At 38.4% G+C, this 19,520-nt stretch overlaps 1 protein-coding gene across 2 annotated transcripts in view; it reads left to right on the plus strand.

Annotated features, from left to right (window-relative positions):
* Positions 1–19,275, plus strand: part of LOC149846286 (sucrose-phosphatase-like protein) — a 53,433-nt gene extending 34,158 nt beyond the window's left edge. For both annotated transcript variants that reach the window (XM_089996286.1, XM_089996287.1), the window contains exons 6-7: positions 5,068–5,302; positions 18,550–19,275. In XM_089996286.1, the coding sequence (XP_089852412.1) occupies positions 5,068–5,299 (232 nt within the window). In that variant the 3' untranslated portion in view covers positions 5,300–5,302; positions 18,550–19,275. The remainder of the gene's footprint in view (positions 1–5,067; positions 5,303–18,549) is intronic.
* The last annotated feature ends 245 nt before the right edge of the window (positions 19,276–19,520 follow it).

A 19,520-nucleotide genomic window follows, 5' to 3' on the forward strand; every position in this document is an offset into this window, starting at 1 on the left:
AAGTTGACTGAGTGACCATCCATGTTGTAATGCCAATGCAATGATAATCCTAACGGTGCCCAATTTTACTATTGGGCTGAACGTTTCATCGTAGTCCTGCCCATACTGCTGTGTGAAGCCTCGTGCGACCAGACGAGCTTTATAGCGCTCAACACTGCCATTCGGTTTGTGCTTGATCTTGTACACCCATTTGGATCCTACAACATTCTTGTTATCTGGCCTTGGTACAATTTCCCATGTATTGCATTCATGCAATGCTTCCATTTCCTCATTCATCGCCTCTACCCAGGCACGGGAATGTACAACATCATGAAAGGAGGAAGGTTCTGTTTCTTTGGACACTCTGGTTAGAAATGTTTGAAAATCCAAAGAGAAATTGTTATAACTTACCCAACGATCTATAGGATGTCTAATCCGAGTGAAACGTCGTAGAGGAGTCTCATCATTGACTGGATGAGCTCTACGAGAATAAACAAGACCAGAAAAACGTGAGGATGTTGTTGTAGGAGGAATGTCTTCCATATGCGGTTCCACATCGAAAGTATAGGGTTCATTATCTGTCAATGAAGATGAATCCTCATAGGGCAACGAGTCATATAAAAGTGAGTCACTGAGCCAAGGATCATAACTGTCCTGTGTATCTGTGGAAGATGAATCCAGAGTGTCAAAATTTTCATCATCAAAAACAACATTTCTAGATACCCGAATTTTTCCTGTATGAGGATCATAACACCTGTATCCCTTATAGTCATCTGCATACCCAAGAAACTTACACTGTACAACTCTGTCTTGAAACTTATTTCTCAATGAATGATCAATGTGAACATAACATACACAACCAAAAGGATGTAGTTCTTCATATGATGGATGACAATTATAAAGAACAAAATATGGAGAATTATCTTCAAGGATGGTCATGGACAACCTGTTGATAACATAAACAGCTGTATGGAAGGCCTCAGTCCAAAGAGAGAAGGGAATACCCACAGTGTGCATCATGCTCAAGGCTGTCTCAACAATATGCCTGTGTTTTCTATCAGCTACTCCATTTTGTTGAGGGGTGTGAGGGCAAGAAATGTTACGTGTAATGCCATGCTCCTTTAAATATTCACTAAAATCATGGGATATGTATTCTCCCCCCCATCACACTGGAAATATACAACATTGGTATTGAATTGGTTTTGGACTAGTGCATGAAACTGTTTGAACAACTTGAAAACTTCATGTTTGTTTTTCATGAAGTAAATCCAACTAAAACGAGTGTAAGAATCAAGAAAGAGTACATAGTATCGAGATCCAGAAAGAGAGGCAGTGGGCGCAGGACCCCAAACATCTGAGCATATAATCTCAAAAGGCTTTGTTGCTCTTTTATTGATACTATGAAAAAGAAGTACATGACTTTTGCATAAATGACAACTTGGACATTTTGACTCTAAACTAACTGCGGGTATTAGACCTTTAGCAGACAACTTGTCAAGAAAAACTTGACTACAATGACCCAAACGAAGATGCCATAAGTTTGGCTTATTAAGTTTCAAGGCTCTAGATGAAGAACTATGATCTGTGGATCGACTCAAAAATGTTGGAAAGGAAGGAGCTGAAGAAGCCACGGCTACGGAAGACGACGTCTTCAAAGGCACATGAGATTCTTCAAAGACGTACATGTTCCCGCGCCGTTCACCTTTAGCGAGCGTCTTCTTGGTGTGAAGATCCTTGAGATAAACAGGAGTAAATTCAACTGAAGAATTTGTTTCATCAACTAATTTAGACACAGATAGAATATTCTTTTGAATAGCAGGTGTGAGTAAGACATTTGACAAGGGTAATTGAGATTCAGGCAAAGAAAGGGAGACATTTTCGGTGTGAGAGATGGGGTGGTGAGATCCATCTCCTATGACTATAATGCCATTTCCAGTGTAAGGAGTCAAGTGAGAAAATTTACCTGCATCAGAAGTAACATGTGCTGCTGCCCCTGAATCAATATACCATATACCATCATCATTTTGACGCAAGTTCATCTGATTGAAAGTAGTCATAAGGATATTTTGTACGTCCTGTGGAAGAACCTGTCCCTGAGGATTACGTGCGAACGTCTGAGTTGCCCTCTGCCCTGGCCTCCCTGTTTTGTTTCGGTTCTGAGGATTGTACCAGCAATTTGCTTTAACATGTTCCCGCTTGTTGCATAGAAAACAAGTAGGAACACGTCCCCCTCGTGGTACACTACCTGAGCCAAGGCTTCCTCCAGCTGGTGTAGGTAGTAATCCTCCTTTGTTTATAGTTGTTCCATTTGGACGAGGAGGAGTAAATAAAGCTCCTGTTTGAATAGGCGTATGTGCCATCATCACAGGGTGAGTATCATCTGACACGTGTTCCTGATTTAAATTGACCTCATATTGCAGAAGCTTAGATTGAAGATCATCAAAACATGGAAGAACTGAGACAACCTGGAGTGCTGTGCAAAACATGCGATATTCAGGTCCAAGGCTACCTAATACCTGTTGTACCATGTCCTTATCTGATACAGGACTTCCAATGGCAGCTAACTGATCTGTAATAACCCTGACATCCCCCATGAACTCTGTAATGGATTTGTTTCATTTTCGCATGGATTGGAATTGCCACTTGAGTTGCAAAGCCCGAGATTCAGAGACCTGAGAAAAAGAATGAGCTAGTCCATTCCACAACTCGGCAGCAGATTGATCATCAGAAATGGTTTGTAAAACACGATCAGAAAGTGTGGAAGTTATGTAAGCAACTAATGTCTGATCCCGTTGTACCCATATGTCATAAGCAGGATTGGTGGTTCGAAGTTGACTCACCTTCCCATCTTCACCTGTTATTTCTTGCATGATATGTGTGGGTGGGGCGGGTGATCGCCCATCTAGATGACCATAAAGACCATGACTGCGAATAAAAGGCACAATCTGACGTTTCCAAAGTAAGTAGTTATCATGAGATAACTTGTGGGTCATGAGGTGAGTAAGAAAACTAGGGTTCAACTTGGAATCCATGGATTATATGAAGAATAAGAAGCCAAAAACGTTCTAACAGTGTATTGAAGAGGAGACAGCAATGCTGTGTGCTGAAAATAATATCAGCACACACGTTATTTAGAGAAAGAGGAAAGCAACAATGCTGTTGTGTGCTGAAAATGATACCAGCACACACGTTGCACACAGAAAAAGGAAGCAACAATGCTGTTGTGTGCTGAAACTGATATCAGCACACACGCTACACAGAGAAAATAAAACAGCGATGCTGTTGTGTGCTGAAAAGGATATCAGCACACACGTTACGCTGTGTGCTGAAAAGAATATCAGCACACACGTTACACAGAGAATAGTAACGTGCGAACCAGAAAAAGGGAGAGAATCAGAAATATTTTGGGGAGAAAACAAAAACTCGGCAGACTAAAAAACAGAATGTTAAGAGGTGCGTACAGAAAAAAATTAAAATGAGAAGAACGAAAAAGAAAACTGGAATGACGTGAAAGAGGATTAAGGGAGAAGGGACAGAAATGATCCCACGTTCTTTAGCAGCACGTGTTGGTCTTTAGAGGCCTTCTAGATGATTGATTTTCGCGCCTGTGCTTTGATACCATGTCAGAAATATTCACCTACAGGGGTTAGAGATGAGGTAAAGAGAGAAGAGAGAGAAGAGAGAGGAGAGAGGGGTCGGCGGCAATAGGGTTTTCCCTCTTTCACTTAATATTTATAAGTGTTGTACATAGTATGACTTTACACAAGAAGTAAAAACAAATTACAAACATGCCACCGCCCACACATCACAAGATGGATCTTGGAATGTGGTGTGTGTCGGATCCAAAATCCAAAACTAACAATAAGTGCACAAGCATTCAAACCCACACACAGGTGTACCTACCGCAAACACACTCCATATTCCGCTAACTACAATTATGACAAGCATGATCTCCGAACTACAATCACAAGAGTCCTAGATATCCACAACTATGTGAAGTGTGTGAGCGTAACTTGTATTTGCAATTCATTTAGATATTCAGTGCAACATTATGCTTACACAATTAGTGCTTAAACATGCTCTCTATAAGTTCAGTTCAGGTATCTTACCTTAATAATGTGAAGAACAATGAATCGAAACTCAAAAAACCGAGGAGTTTCGAAGTCCGCAAAGACCGCTACCCAAGCAATACAACGAACCCTTCTTGTGCGATCGCAAATGCCAAAAACTCAAAAATGTCAATTATAACAAGATTAGCCAAAAATAGCAAATTACCCTATAAATCATTACCAAGAGCCAAATAACACACAAATACACTCCAATAATTTACAAACTCCATCAAAAAATATATATTTAAATATAATATATTTATGAATAGTGATTTATAGCTCAAAATAGTTCTATAAATGCAAATTATACCCTGATTGACTTCAATGAACAAATGAATATGTAATAAATAAATAAATAAAATTCAAAAGCTAGAAACACATTTCTAATTTGGAGATAAAAAATGAGTTCTTTATTTATTAACAATCCTTAAAAATTACGGGTTTTACAATGTCTGTCTATGTTGGTGAATGTTTGTGTGAGTTGGGCTTGATTCATGAGTGTTGAAAGCAGATAGAATATGTTTGGGTTCCTGACCATCCAATACCTGCTTGCAAGGATATGCAACCTTATACTGGTACCTGAATATGATTTTTGATATGGAGGTATCTGCACAAGTGGACTAGGTATGGATGCAAAAGCTAGTTAAATCTGCCGAGCATGGGGTTGCTCGGCAGATTTAACTAGAAATAAATAGATAAATTTGTTGGTATTTAGCTGAATATAAGTTGACCTCATTGTATTGAACCTGTACAAACACATATCCTTATTCACATCATGTTACTCTGATGTGGACCTGGATCAGCCTCAACACAGCCTGTATTGATCCCATCTTACAACTTGAATCTGCCGAGCATGGGGTTGCTTTGATGTAGCTCACTTACCAGCCTTAGTTTCATGAACGTGCATTTCCTGGTTGATTTTTGTAAGGTGCATGATGTTAATCGTTGTTTGTAAATGATTTGTGCTCTCTTTTTGCAGATTAAACAGTGTAAAAATGGATGGCTGCCAATGGTTAGCTCGATTACTAGAGAATGATGCACTAAGTCCAGAGAAACTAGTGGATGCATCCTGGAGGATTGAGGCTCAAATTGGCAGCCTCATCTTGGACATCAGAAAGCAAATGCAGCTTAAGAGAATCTATTTGGAAGACCTGGAGGAGTTGCATCATGCTATAGTTCACCTTACTGATTGTCCTTCTATCAATGAATGATAGGTCGGTTAATCATTATTTTCTCTTCTTCTCTCCCTTGATCATATTTTCTCTGTTATTATGAAAACCAAATTTCTTTTGTGTATATAGAGAACATTCATTGCCACTAGTTTTTTCAATATCCTTTTCAGAATTTCACCTAAGTTTTCACTCCTCTCCATGGAAAGGTTTATTAAAGTTAAATTATCCTGCTCATGAGATTGTTCTAAAATTGCCATACAGTGTCCTGGCATTTTATTGGATGCTTCCATCAACTTAATGGTACGAGGATGCTTGACAGTCACAGACTCTATCCTAGCATCTGTTAAAACAATTCAGCGTGTTTTCCATAGCATTAGATTATAAGTACATGACTAATACAATTTTAGGGTACAAAAATACCCTCTAATGAATAGGAGAAATACAACATTACTGAAAGGGTCCAATATACAAATCGGGTCTGGTATTATCCAAACCCAACTTGGATCCAAGATCCAATAGCGACTTCTTTTCAGCCTCCCTCAAGTTGTACATGGTCCTGGACCATGAACAACTTGCCTTTCTGCATCCAGAATCTGTCCTTTGTCAACCCTTTAGTGAATATATCTGCAACTTGCTCTTCAGTTCACACAAAAGCAGGTTCAATCTCTTTTTCTTCAACCTTTTTCCTGACAAAATGCTGGTCTATCTCAATGTGCTTTGCTTGGCTATGATAAATGGGGTTAAAAGACATGTTAATAGCACTTTGATTGTCACACAACAATAGTGATCGTGCAATTGGTTCTCCCATCTCTACTAGGAGATGTCTTATCCATGTAGTCTCAGCGGTAGTAGCAGCAGCCATTGACATGTATTCAGCCTCTGTACTTGACCTAGCAATGGCCTTTTGCTTTCTACTACTCCAAGTGATCATGTTCGATCCAATAAAACCACAATAACCAGACACTGATCGTCGCTCATCTGGATCACCTGCCCAATCAGCATCAGCATAAATAGTAATTTCATGTGCACCTTGATTTGATTCGCTTTTCCTATACACCAACCCATCACCAACCATCCCCTTTAGATACCGTAGTATCCGCTTAATTGCCTCCATGTGTGATATATGAGGTTGATGCATAAATTGAGACACCTGATTAACCGAATACAGTATGTCAGGTCTAGATTGCAGCATGCCAACTATGCTACGATACCTAGTAGGATCCCCATATAAATCCCCTTCTTCAAAACTCAGTTTCTGATGAATGATGCTTGGAGTTGACAATGTCTTACAATCCTTCATGCCTGCCCTACCAAGAATATCCATTGTGTACTTGTGTTGAGTAAGAGTAAGTGTATCACACATTTTATCAACTTCAACTCCAAGAAAATAGCACAGATGATGCAGTGGATGGAACCGATGTTCACGTTCTTAGCTTCGACAGATGAGGGCACGACCCTCACGGTCGTGCGATGCACAACAAGTTGGCGGGGTTTCGGGTGGGCCTGCTCGAGCACCATCGCAACCGCGGGGTCTGCAGTCTCGTTGCCCAACCCAACAGTCATTTTCAGCACGGTCGTTGCGGCCGTCTCCACCGGTGACTCGAGAACAACAAGCCGATCTTCGATTCCATCTATGCGTTTCGACATACCGGCTACCTCCTTGCTTACGTGCAGTAGGTTTTCCTAGATCTTCGTCACCATGTCGAGCACCCGCATCATCGGATCGTCGATGCCGGTTTCCTCCCCCTCTTTACCACTTGGGGGATCGTTCCTCGCCTCTTGAACAATGTTGCAGACGAAGGAGGAAGACCTGGGCTTTGATACCAATTTGATGCAGTGGAGGGAACCGACGTTCACGTTCTTAGCTTCGGCAGATGAGGGCACAACCCTAACGGTCGTGCGATGCACAACAATAAGGAAAACGACCACCAAAATGATGGCACTTGTTTATTATTTTCAATATAGTCTTCAACCGAACAATGAAATAAACTTCAAATAAACAGGATCAAGCAAGGAGAAGATTAAACTGTAAAGAAAAAAAATGCTGAAGAAAACAAATCAACAAAGGGCTGCGGTAATTCCCAAAAGAAAATGTCTATCACACGCAACCCTAGAATAGGGTATTTAAAGATGTGAGTGGATCCAGGTCTCGGTCCGGTCCTGGACCCGAGACGACTTCATTCTGGAGTTCGATTGGTGGCGATCCGGGCCTTCCCTCTTCTGGAGTAGGTGCGCAGTACGTCCCTGCATCGGGTCACCTTACCTGCGATCGGATCCAGCTGCTGGATCCGATCGTCCATCCCTTGTGGTGGGTCGGGTTCCCTGGCCGTGCCTGGGTCACACGGTGCAGGCCCCATTTGGCCCTGCTCTGCATCAACAGATCTCCCAAATCTTTCATTTTGAATCTCTGATTTAATAACTTCTTTACTTCCTCAATATGATCTCTACAGTTCTCTGTGACAATGATATTATCTACGTATATCAATAGAGGAGTTGTGACATCTCGTTCCTTGTAAATAAATAATGAGTGATCTAGAAGAGACCAAGAGAAACCATGCTTTTGTATCTCCAACGAAAAACTCTCGAACCAAGACCGAGAGGCTTGCTTCAATCCATAGAGTGCTCTTTTCAACTTGCATACATACTGATTGACATCGCATATCCAGTGGGTTGTTCCATATAAACTTCTTTTAGATTCCTATGCAAAAAGACATTTTTGACATCTAGTTGGCTTAATGTCTATTCATGTTCAACGGCTAGACTCAATACAATACGAATGGTCCCATCTTAACAACAGGGCTGAAGGTTTCATCAAAGTCCTGTCCTTGTTCTTGTGTAAATCCTTTGGCTACAAGTCTAACTTTATACCTTTCGACGCTTCCATCTGGTTTATATTTTATCTTGTACACCCACTTGGACCCAACCACATTTTTATTTAGTGGTCCAGGCACAACTTCTCATGTACCACATTCATGTAAAGCTTCCATTTCCTCATTCATCGCTTCAACCCATTTTCTAGAGTTTGCAGCTTGATAAAAAGTGAGAGGCTCATCCTCTTTATTTACGGACGTTAGGAACAGTTGAAAATCCAAAGAAAAATTCTTATAGCTCACCCACCTTTCAAGTGGATGTCGGGTCCAAGTAGATCTTCTAACATCTAAAGGTAGGAGAACCAATGTATGTGCAAGAAAAAGATGGAGGTTCCTTCTCTCGCCGGGTCTAGAGAACACCCTTATACCTTCCTGATTCCAAATTTGAGTAGTAACCTCCTCTGGTTGAATTGCATCTGCTGATTCCTCGCATGTCTCTTTCTGAATGTAGTATGTGGGGTAAGCATCGCTACTATTGGAGAAGAGTTTTGAATTTAACCATGGGTAGTAAACCTCAACATTGTGACTTGGATTAGTAACATTGGGACTTGGATTAGCAGACTGGTTATCAAAGTTCATCTCATAAAAAACGACATTCCTCGATATTTTGACTCGTTTGTTCAGTAGATCATAGCACCTATAACCCTTGTAGTCTTCAACATATCCCACAAACCTACACTTCAAGGCCTTGTCCTGAAACCTATGTCTCAATGAGCTGTCAATATGAACATAACAAACAGATCAAAAACACGCAATTCGTAATAATTGAGATGTATACCGAACGGAGAGAAATATGGTGACCTGTTTTCTAAAATGGTCATGGGCAGCCATTTTATCACATGAACGGTGGAGTGAAAAGCTTTCGTCCATAGGGTGATAGAGAGATTACTACCATGCATCATGCTCATTGCACTCTCAACAATATGTCGATGCTTCCTCTCAACAATCCCGTTTTGTTGAGGTGTATGTGGGCAAGACACTCTTCTCTTTATTCCATTATGTTGAAGGAAATTAACAAAGTCACTAGAAGAGAATTCTCCTCCTCCATCACATTGGAAATTGAGAATGTTGGTGGAGAAATGATTTTTGACAAAAGCATGAAAATTTTGAAACAACCCAAAAACTTTTGATTTATGTTTCATGAAAAATATCCAAGTATAGCGTGAATAGCTATCAATGAGAATACGATAATATCTACTACTATAAACATAAGCAATTGGGGCAGGGTCCTAAACATCAGAACAAATGACTTCAAAGGGCCTTGAAGCTCTCTTATTAATAGAATTAAAAGGCAAAACACGACTTTTACATAAATGACAACTAGGACATTTTATATCACTTGATTCTGAACTCAGGCTGGACTTAGGAATGAAATTATTCAAGACAAGTTTTTCAATAAAATGACGACCACAATGACCCAAACGACTGTGCCAAAGAGTTGGCTTATTACATTCAGAGACAACAAACACACATTCAGAAGAAACCAATGATGGACACTGATAAGGCTTCAAGGACGAGCATGCAGAGTAGGCAGAGGAAGATGGATCTTCTTGGAAGATGTACATGTTGCCTCTTCTCTTCCCCTCAGCGAATATCTCCCTCGTGCAAAGATCCTTGACATAAACAGAAGAGAGAGTAAATTCAACTGAGGCATTAACATCATCAACAAGTTTTGAGACAGATACAATGTTCTTCTGAATATTAGGAGTATGAAGAACATTTGAAAGATTAAGAGGAGACTTAGACATGGGTATAATGACATTTCCAATGTGTGAGATGGAGTGGTGAGAGCCATCTCCTGTGATTATGCTATTTTTACCAACATAAGGAGTAAGATTCAAGAGCTTACTTGCATCACCCGTGACGTGGGTCGCTGCTCCAAAGTCGACGTACCAAACACCCTTATCATTTTGCTTCATATTCAACCCTGCTAAGGCCGCTAATAACAACTCTTTTACTTCTCCTCCATCCCTTTTGGCTTCTGTTTGTGAGGGTTTTCCCTTATTGTTTTGAGGATTATACCAACAATTTGTTTTTAATATGCCCTCTCTTGTTGCATAGAAAACAAGTAGGAATGGGCTTTTGGCCCTGTATATTGGGCGTTGGAAGGAGCCCGCGACCCCCAAAAATATTTCTCCCTTGTCCTCCTCTTCCTCGAAAAGAATTTCCTCTTTCTCTACCATAAGTTAGTCCCGTGCTCAGCACATCTTGAGTCCCTGACTGCACATAGGTGTCCTCAGTAAATCCTTTCAGGGTCATCTCATACTGTAGTAGCTTTGCACGAAAATCTTCGAATTTTGGAAGTTCTGGGAGATACAATAAAGAGGTTACCAGAACATGATAATCGGACCCCAATCCACTCAAGGTCTGTTGTACTTTGTCTTTATCACTGATAAGGCATCCCACAATAGTCAGTTCATCTGTTATGCCTTTTATCTTATTCAAGTATTCCATAATGGACATCAAATCTTTCTTCAACATTTGAAATTCTCGCTTGAGAAACACGATCCTCGCCTCAGAGATTTGTGAATATGTCTGAACTAGCTTGTCCCACAGCTCTTTGGCTGAACAATCATCGGGAATAACCACAAGAACTTCTTGTGAGAGTGTAGAGGTGATGTATGCCACTAATGCTTGATCTCTTTTCACCCAAACAACATAATCTGGATTTCTGACAAGAACTGTAGATAACGCCCCTTTATCATCCTTCTTTTCTTGTGAAATGAACTCTGGAGGGGTTGAGATCGATCCATTCAGATGACCAGAGAGATCTTGGCTCCTTATAAAAGGAACGATCTGCATTTTCTAGGTCAAGAAGTTAGAATTATTTAGTTTTTCGGAGACCAATTGACTAAGAAAATTTGAAGAAAGGCCTGAATGTGGAGAAGATGAATCCATTCGAATGAAAGAAGAAATTTTTTAGACCAAAACGAAGAAATCAGCCACTCAAATATTCTACCTTTTTTTTAGGAGATTGTGACAGAAAAATTATATTCGACGTCTGGAGAACCGATTATTCAGGTAACAGTAGAAAGGACATCGATGTCTGTTCACGTCGAGAAAATCAAAAAATGAGAATCCCTTTTGGTTAGCAAAAAGAACTTTAGATTAACGTCAGCCTTTTTGGAATCAATCAGCCTATTCTAAACTTTTAGAAAGAAGAAAAGATCAGATTTGAGAGAGAAGAAACAGATGGGTGTTGACGTCCTTACCAGATTTGAAGAGGAACGACTTTTCTCATATGGGTGTTGACGCCCTTACCAGTCGATAAAACAAAAAGGTGTTGACGCCCTTACCAGTCGGTAAAACAAAAAGGAAAAAGGAAGGTGCATAAATCCGATCCTAAAGGAAGAATCAGATTTGAGAAGGAGACAGGTGGGATAGTCCTTACCAGGCCGAAAAACTGGAGGGAGAGGATGCAGAGGATAAGATTTGAAGAGGGATGAGTTTGTTGAGATTTGAAGATTCAGATCATCTCCTTGGTCATTCTTTCTGAAAAACGATCTCATGCCCAGTTTTAACTCTGCTCTGATACCATGTTAAAACATGATGGCCTCCACGCTCACCTGCGCAAGAAGGAAGAAGAGTAATATGGAAGAGCAGGGACTGCAGTTTCACATCGCCGTATTTTCCATAGCATTAGGTTATAAGTACATGACTAATACAATTTTAGGGTACGAAAATACCCTCTAATGAATAGGAGAAATACAATATTACCGAAAGGGTCCTGTATACCCAAACCCGACTTGGATCCAAGATCCAATAACTGTAATGAGATATTGCGGAAATATAAAGAGTGCTTATAAGCACTTACAACAATGAATAAAAGAGACAATATCACAAGTCCACTAAGGGACAATACAAGCACAAGCCTTTAAGAAGGCAACAATATAAAAAGCCTCTTATTGAAAAGAGAGAGAGCTCTCAAGAATGAAAAATATACAAGGGGTTCACCCCTATTTATACAAGAGGGAGATGAGAGAAAGGAAGGCCAAAGGCCTCAAAAGGAGAGCCCAAAAGGGGGCTCCCATAGAGTCGTTGGGAGCCCCCAACGGTCACATTTGTGACCGTTGGGGGCTCCAACGACTCTATGGTTGGAGCCCCTTTTGGTCCTCAAAAAATACAAAAAAGAAATATAAAAAATAAAAAATAAAAAAGAAAAAAGAAAAAAGAAAAATTACATTTTAACAAAACTCGAAAATAGTTGTTTTCTAAAACAACTATGTGAAATTACAAAAATACCCCTATCGGGTATTGATGTAATATATATATATATATATTATATATATATATATATATATATATATATATATATATATATATATATATAAGAGGTACATTTTAACAATAACGACTTCTTTTCAGCATCTACACCAGTAGAAATGGGAACTTGCATGTAATACATTGAACCAATCTTGTAACTAGCATGTCAGAACCCATATCACATGATCCTGAGATACCGTACTACATTCATATCGTATGGGGAAAACCATTTAAATTATGCAAAAAAAATTAAAAAATTAGAAAAAATCTAAAAATTTTAAAAAAAAAATGTAGAACTTAGAACACAAGAAAAATTAAATAAACTAGAGTTCAGTAATTAAAAAATCACTAAAAAACAAAATTGATAATATGAATTATATGATGATGACATGATTCTGAGGAATTTAATTGTTAGTGATTTTCTTCAAGGTTGTAAGTATCGTATTGTTACCCGTATTGGTTGAGCCAAGAAAAGATAAATATAATAGTGTATCGTATCGAATCGAAAAAAGTCGTATTTTTTTTAATAAAATTTTTTAAAAATAAAAAATACAATAAAAATCAGAAAAATAGTAAAAAAAAATCATAACACATAAAACAATAATGAATTGCACAAAATACAACCATAAAATCACATATAAAACATTTATGTCTCTATGAGTTGCATAAGACATCATCAAACAATGATGAGTTGCATAAGATAAAACTATAATATTACATGTCAAAACAATTATGTGCTATGAATGGCGTGCATAAGACATCGAACATTAAATAATCAAGATAATATGCTATAAATGGCAGGCATATCTCACAAGAAAAACACAAACTATGAAATAATATGCATATTAAATAACAAATCTAAGCTAATAAGTCACAAAATTCATAATAATGTGTTTACATAAAAAAAATCACAGTTTTTTTTAATGCTTACAAATTTTACATAACTATTTTTTTTTTAAATTTCAAACAAAAATGAATTAGATAACGTCAACATTGAGTATCATCAACATCATCTTTTTTTTTTATTGAAAAAAAATCTCTCTAAATCACTCTTAAGCTCTTTAGGGATGAATATGAACTAGCCCCAAGGGGCCTCATATGTTTTCGATTTTTTTTTTGAAATAAGTGCATTTAAACTGCATTTATAGCATATCTTAAGATATGCCCCATATCGGAGTATATCGTAAGATACAAGGGTGTATCGTAAGATACAAGGGTGTATCGTAAGATATACACCAATATCGAGATACTGGTGTGTATTGTATCGGAACACCCCATAGATACGATACGCTATGGTACTTACAACATTGATTTTGTTACTTAATTTTTTTATTGAATGTTCATATTCTATTTGTTAGATACTTAGGTAAATCGAGTTGCATTAATGATACTTTTACATGTTATTTCCATATTTTTGGGTATTTATTTGAGATTTTCTATTTCTTATTGGCTGTAGCTTAGTATTTCTTTTATTTATTTGTGTTTCTAGATAATTTTTAAAGTTTTTAGAAATATTTTTTGAGGCTTTATGCTAGGGATGGCAGTGGACCAAGGGAAACGGGGCCCCATCCCGCCTTGCCCCATTTGGACCGGGGATGGAGGACATAAAACGAAGATGGAGGCGAGGATAGAGGTTAAAATCAAAACCCATGCGGGGATGGACTTATGCGTTCTCCCGCACCGCACCGCACCCCCCCCCCCTCGATCCCCGTTAGTAAAATAACTAAAATACCTTTCAACGGTTCGACCTCCTTTAGGGATGGCAGTGGACCGGGGGGAAACGAGGCCCCACACTGCCTCACCCCGTTTGGACTGGGGATGGAGGACAATAAACAAGGATGAAGGCGGGTATGGTGGTTAAAATCAAAACCCGTGCGCGGAGCATGAAGGCCTTGCGCCCATGCCAATTCTTGTAATCTTGATTCATAGATATTATAACACGCACATCATTTGGAACTTGCATGCATAGTCACACTAGAGCACTAGGTTCTAAAAAAACGTATTGTTTTATGTGATGTGCACCTCCATTAATCAATGCACGACATAATCTACATCTCAATACATTATGCCACAAAAATCGTCGACAATCTCACAAAACCGCCACATTGGGTCATCACGTCCAATCATTGTTAAATGTAAATAATTAAAACTAAAAATAAAATATCACTGCATAAAGGTTTACAACTTTACATAATACAATGATAGGACCAGAAAAGGTCATACAAGGTTACAAACTAAAGTTCCAAACGTGTGTGTGTGTATATATATATATATATATATATATATATATATATATATATATATATATATATATATATATATATATATATATATTAGCTCACTGATTTTGTTTATTTGTTGCAACGTAAGCGTTCACTAGCTTGAGATATTGATGGTTCATCTTCATCTTCTGAATTAGGAACTTTTGACAATTTTTCTACAATTAATGTTGCATGTACTCGTGTTTTTTGTTTATCATCTTGTATGAGACTTGTAAGAAGTTCGACACAAACATCAAAGGGAATACACTAAGTATATAACGGTACAGTGGAGTTGTGATGCCTTACGATGCGACATTTAAATACAATCTACCATGCATTACAAAACTATAAAAGCTACGCTTTACTATCCCTTTCAAATGTGTCCCTAAATTCATTGGTTTATAATACTTTCATGCTGGATCATTTGAGCCACAACCTCCACCATCCATTGACTTTTAGGTCACGATATTGATATTTAATAATAAAAATATGTGATTTAAGATGAAAAAAAGGAAAAAAAAACTAAGATCAACAAAGCATTTAGGACTAAAAAATGGCTAAATGTAAAAAAAGAAGAAATAAGTTAAAACAACATTAAAAGAAATAAGTTAAAACAACATTAAAAGAAATGAGCTTACCCTTAGTTTTGATGCTTGAATCCCTCTTCCAACTTCAATCTCAAGCAAATCAAACCCCTAGAGCTCGATTTTGAGGGTTAGAGGTCAAAAAAATGTGTGTAGGATGAAAATGGGTGAATTTAGAATAAATTACACTACTATAAGGGTTAGAAGCAAGGTTGCCAAACTAGGAAGTGGAAGCAAGAAATGATACGGGAAGCGGAAGCGAGAAGCGAGATATTTTAAAATTTATAGGAAGCGGGAAGCGGAGTATCAATTTAAAAGCGAAATATTAAAAAAAATGAAGCAATATGGTAATTGAATAGGAATCAAACAAGAAACAAATAAAAACTAAAATAAAATTGATCATTCTTATATTTCATGATTTTTGAGTAAAAGAGTTAAATTTTTGTTAAAATCTAACAATGATGGTTACTAATTTAAAGAAAGTACATGAAAAGTGAGTGAAAGCGTGAGAGAAAATACATGAAAAACATGAAAAGAAACTTGAGAAAAGCATATAGGAAGCATAGACCATGTGTGTGGGAAGCATAGAAGAAGCGTGGGGGAATCAAGATTCCCATGAAGTTTCCGAAGTGAGGAATATCGCGCTTCCGAAGCGAGTTTCTAGGAAGCGAGCTTCCCACCTACCTAAGAAGCTTCCGGTAACTCTGGTTAGAAGCCAAAAAATGAGTGTGTAGGATGAAAATAAGGGGTTTTAGAATTCGATTTTGAGGGTTAGAAGCCAAAAAAGGGTTGGGTGGAACGGAAATGAGTGATATTTGAGGCAAATCACACTTCTAGGACTCAGATCTAGCAAAAAACTCAATTTTAAGGGTGGATTTGATCTCAAAATAGGGTGGGTAGGCTTAGAAAAGGGGTTTGGGGAGGGAGAACATGCAAAAACGAGGTTAAAATGACATTTGGGAGCTAAAAAATGGCCCCTAAAAGTGGTGGTCGCCACTTTTCTGGCACTGAAAAAGTAAAAAAAAAAGGTCGAGTCGTATAATAGATGTATTCTGTGATATGGTACAATACACCTATATATTGTACGAGTCATATCATATTGGTATGATAATCGTACCGAATGTGATATGACCCTTATGTTTCTATTTCCCTCCTAGTAATACGATATAGCGTATCATATCGTACGATACGATACAATACTGATAACACTACATTGAACGTCGCTCCATCCAGGCTCAGAATAATACTTGGATCTGTGCTTGAGGATGGGCTGTCATTCTTTACAGTTTTGGTCAATTGGTCTATCTTTTTTTGCACTGCTCCAGCCAGAATTCTGTTTCATTTCCCCTCTTTAGAAAATGGTTTTACCCAAAGCATTTTTGTATCATTTCCTTTGTTCTTAAAGTTCTCTATATAAAGTTTTTAAAGCTCATTTGGGTAACATTGTCTCCTTTTTCTGTTTTCTTTGGTGTTTGTATTCATCCTTTCTCTCATTTATACCTCTCAAAATACTAAAGAGGAAAATTAAGCACCATCTATATTTTTCATTTCTTTTTCTTGAGATAATCCAAGGGAAACCCCGCCACCCCCTCCCCCCTCCCTGCCATCACTGACTGCACATTGTCTGGCCTGCTGTTGGTAAACCCCTTGTGGTCCCCCCTCCCCACCGGGAGTACACCCAGCTTCAACCTTGCGGCAAGGGTTGAAACCCTTGGGTTCCGAACTTGTGACATCCCGCCAACTTGGTGACATTCACAAGTCACCCCTACCAGACTAGTGGAGCCGTGTTGATTAAATTACTTTTGTCCATTATGTAATTTCCATTTTTGTTTTTTGTCAGTTTTTATGTCTTACAAAAAAGTGAATTTCAAGCACTGCTGCTTACACCTTAGAGCAAGGTGGGTGTTTTCCGTCATCAAGCCATCACTTTGCTCGTATACTGTGCAGATTAAAACTGTGGATTACTGTAGATCACCTATAGAATTAATTGAACTCTTAGGCCGATCAAATTGCAGATTAACCTGCACTGGTTATGGTTATGGTTGTGGTGATGGCAAGGTGATCATTGCAATCCTGTGCTGGGTACTAGATCCCTCAGTTTCCTTTAATTAGGTAAAAAACTAGCTGTTTCCAATCTGTAGCCTTGAGGATGTTATGGTGAGACTAGTATTGATGATAGATAGCCTCATTGATGACATTTCCTTGAGTTCTTTGTAACTTGTGTTAGAGTGCTACTGGAGCACCAATTTAAGGTCCATGTCTTCCTGCTTGGCATCAGAACATGCTGATTAATGAAATCACTAGTCTCATCCCTGTGTATAGTCCACTCAATAATATTGCTCCTAAACATGTCTGATATCAGGATGATCTTGACCATGTCCTTGTTACGAATTAGTGCTATTTTATGGCTTATTCTCTAACCTGCCTTTTGATTAAGAGATGATATATTTCCCGTCTAGGCAAAGTAAAAAAAATTCTATCTCTGAGTATGTGTCCCTAATTCACCTGAAATTTTGTTAGTTGAACCTGGTATTTGTTGTTAACAAGATATGTGCTTGCTATGACATCACTATTAGTTTTCTTCTTTTTTTTTGGGCTGATAAGAAACCCACTAGGATCGAGACCTAATTGGCTGCACCCTATAGTGGTAATCTTGGGGAGAATGACTGGCCCCATAGTGCTGCTTCATACCTGTTGCGTGTGTAATTCTAGGGGGGAATTGAGACAGCACTATTCTAATTACACTGCTTTGCTTAAAGAACCTAAATGTTTTAAACTCCCATCCCAGGTACCAGTTCCCAAACAGAAGCTTGTCCCTGAATCTTCCCGGACGTCGACTCACGACTCTATTGAATCTAAGTAGACATTGGAGACAAGTGTTGATACTGATGTTAAGGTTGGGAACAAATGTATCGTGATTTCACTGACATATTCAATTTTCTTTGGCAATTTCGCAGGGGAAAAACTATTATTTGGAATCTTGTTATTTTATATATATATATATTTAAAATAAAAGCAAAATTGTTTTCATCTCAAATTGTAAGGTGATCAAGATTGTAGCTCTAGATAGGACGGAAAAAACGGGACTTCGTAAAACTTACCTCGTGTAGTTGAGATATGGTTTCCTCATGATGTTAATAATTTTGTTTTTTCTTCCAAAATTAGCCTGATAAAAACATGAAAAAAAAACAAAATCTATAACACTCCATTCTTTAAGTTCAAGGATGGATAAAAAAACCTGTTTGGTACTTTTGTTGGTCGCATGATGTAGCTCCAAAATGAACCTCAGAAAGCCATCTGTTTTAATGCAGGTGTGGTGTCTGGATTACCGGCAGCTCATGAACAGAATTGCTGACGGCTCACCAAGGCAACAGCAGCAGTCACTAGGCTCACCAATGGACCAACACCAATGACCAACTGGGTGTGGGCTAGCCCAACCAACCTAAGCACCATATAACAGCTGAAGTGCTGAGGGAATGCCTGTTGAACCAAATAGTTGGCACACTACACATATCCATCACTAGTTTCCTAAGAACTTCTAAACTGAAGAAACCAACTATGTCTGCTGTTAGTTTACGGCTAAAATGGTGGCTAACATGATCTTAGATTGGCACACTCAAACCTGAACCTGGCTGGGTCTAGGACTAGAATATGGACCTTATTGTTCAGTGTTTGTGGATTGATGACCCAGGCTCTCCTGGTACTACTGGGTTACCTCTATGCCAATAAAATCCAATCATCTTGATGAGGGTCTGTGTTTGAACTTGAAATCCCATTTTCATGAAAGAATAGGGCTGTTAGTGGGTTGAATATTAGACCTGATCCAAAATCTCCTGTTTTTATGTATACTTTTGAGCATAGTTGTCAGAGATAGGTATGATTACAGGTATGGATAGGCCCGGGTATGGGCATTCAAGGCTCTTGAAAGTTTTGGGTACGTTTTAATCTAATAGACATTGATACGAGGTTCTGAATCTTCTGATACATGGTTTTGACAATGGAACGAGTTTCTAATGAAATTCATTTGTTTTGGAAAATTGGATCTCATTATTTTCCTTGTAATAATAATGTATGCTGAAATTAAAGGAGTGCTATAGTTTTAGAGATGAGTTTTTTATGCATTCATAGAAACAAATTTCTTGGCATTTTTTAAACCGGTTTCGTACCAGTACCTAAGTACTGGTACGCCTGAAACGGGATATGGAATGAAGTTTCTAAGCCAAGATTCCTGAAGTCGATGACGTAGGATATGTGTTTGACTCGGAACATTTTTCAAAAACGG

The sequence above is a fragment of the Nuphar pumila genome, chromosome 2, assembly GCF_984573655.1.
Source record: "Nuphar pumila chromosome 2, dmNupPumi1.hap1.1, whole genome shotgun sequence".
Lineage (NCBI taxonomy): Eukaryota > Viridiplantae > Streptophyta > Magnoliopsida > Nymphaeales > Nymphaeaceae > Nuphar > Nuphar pumila.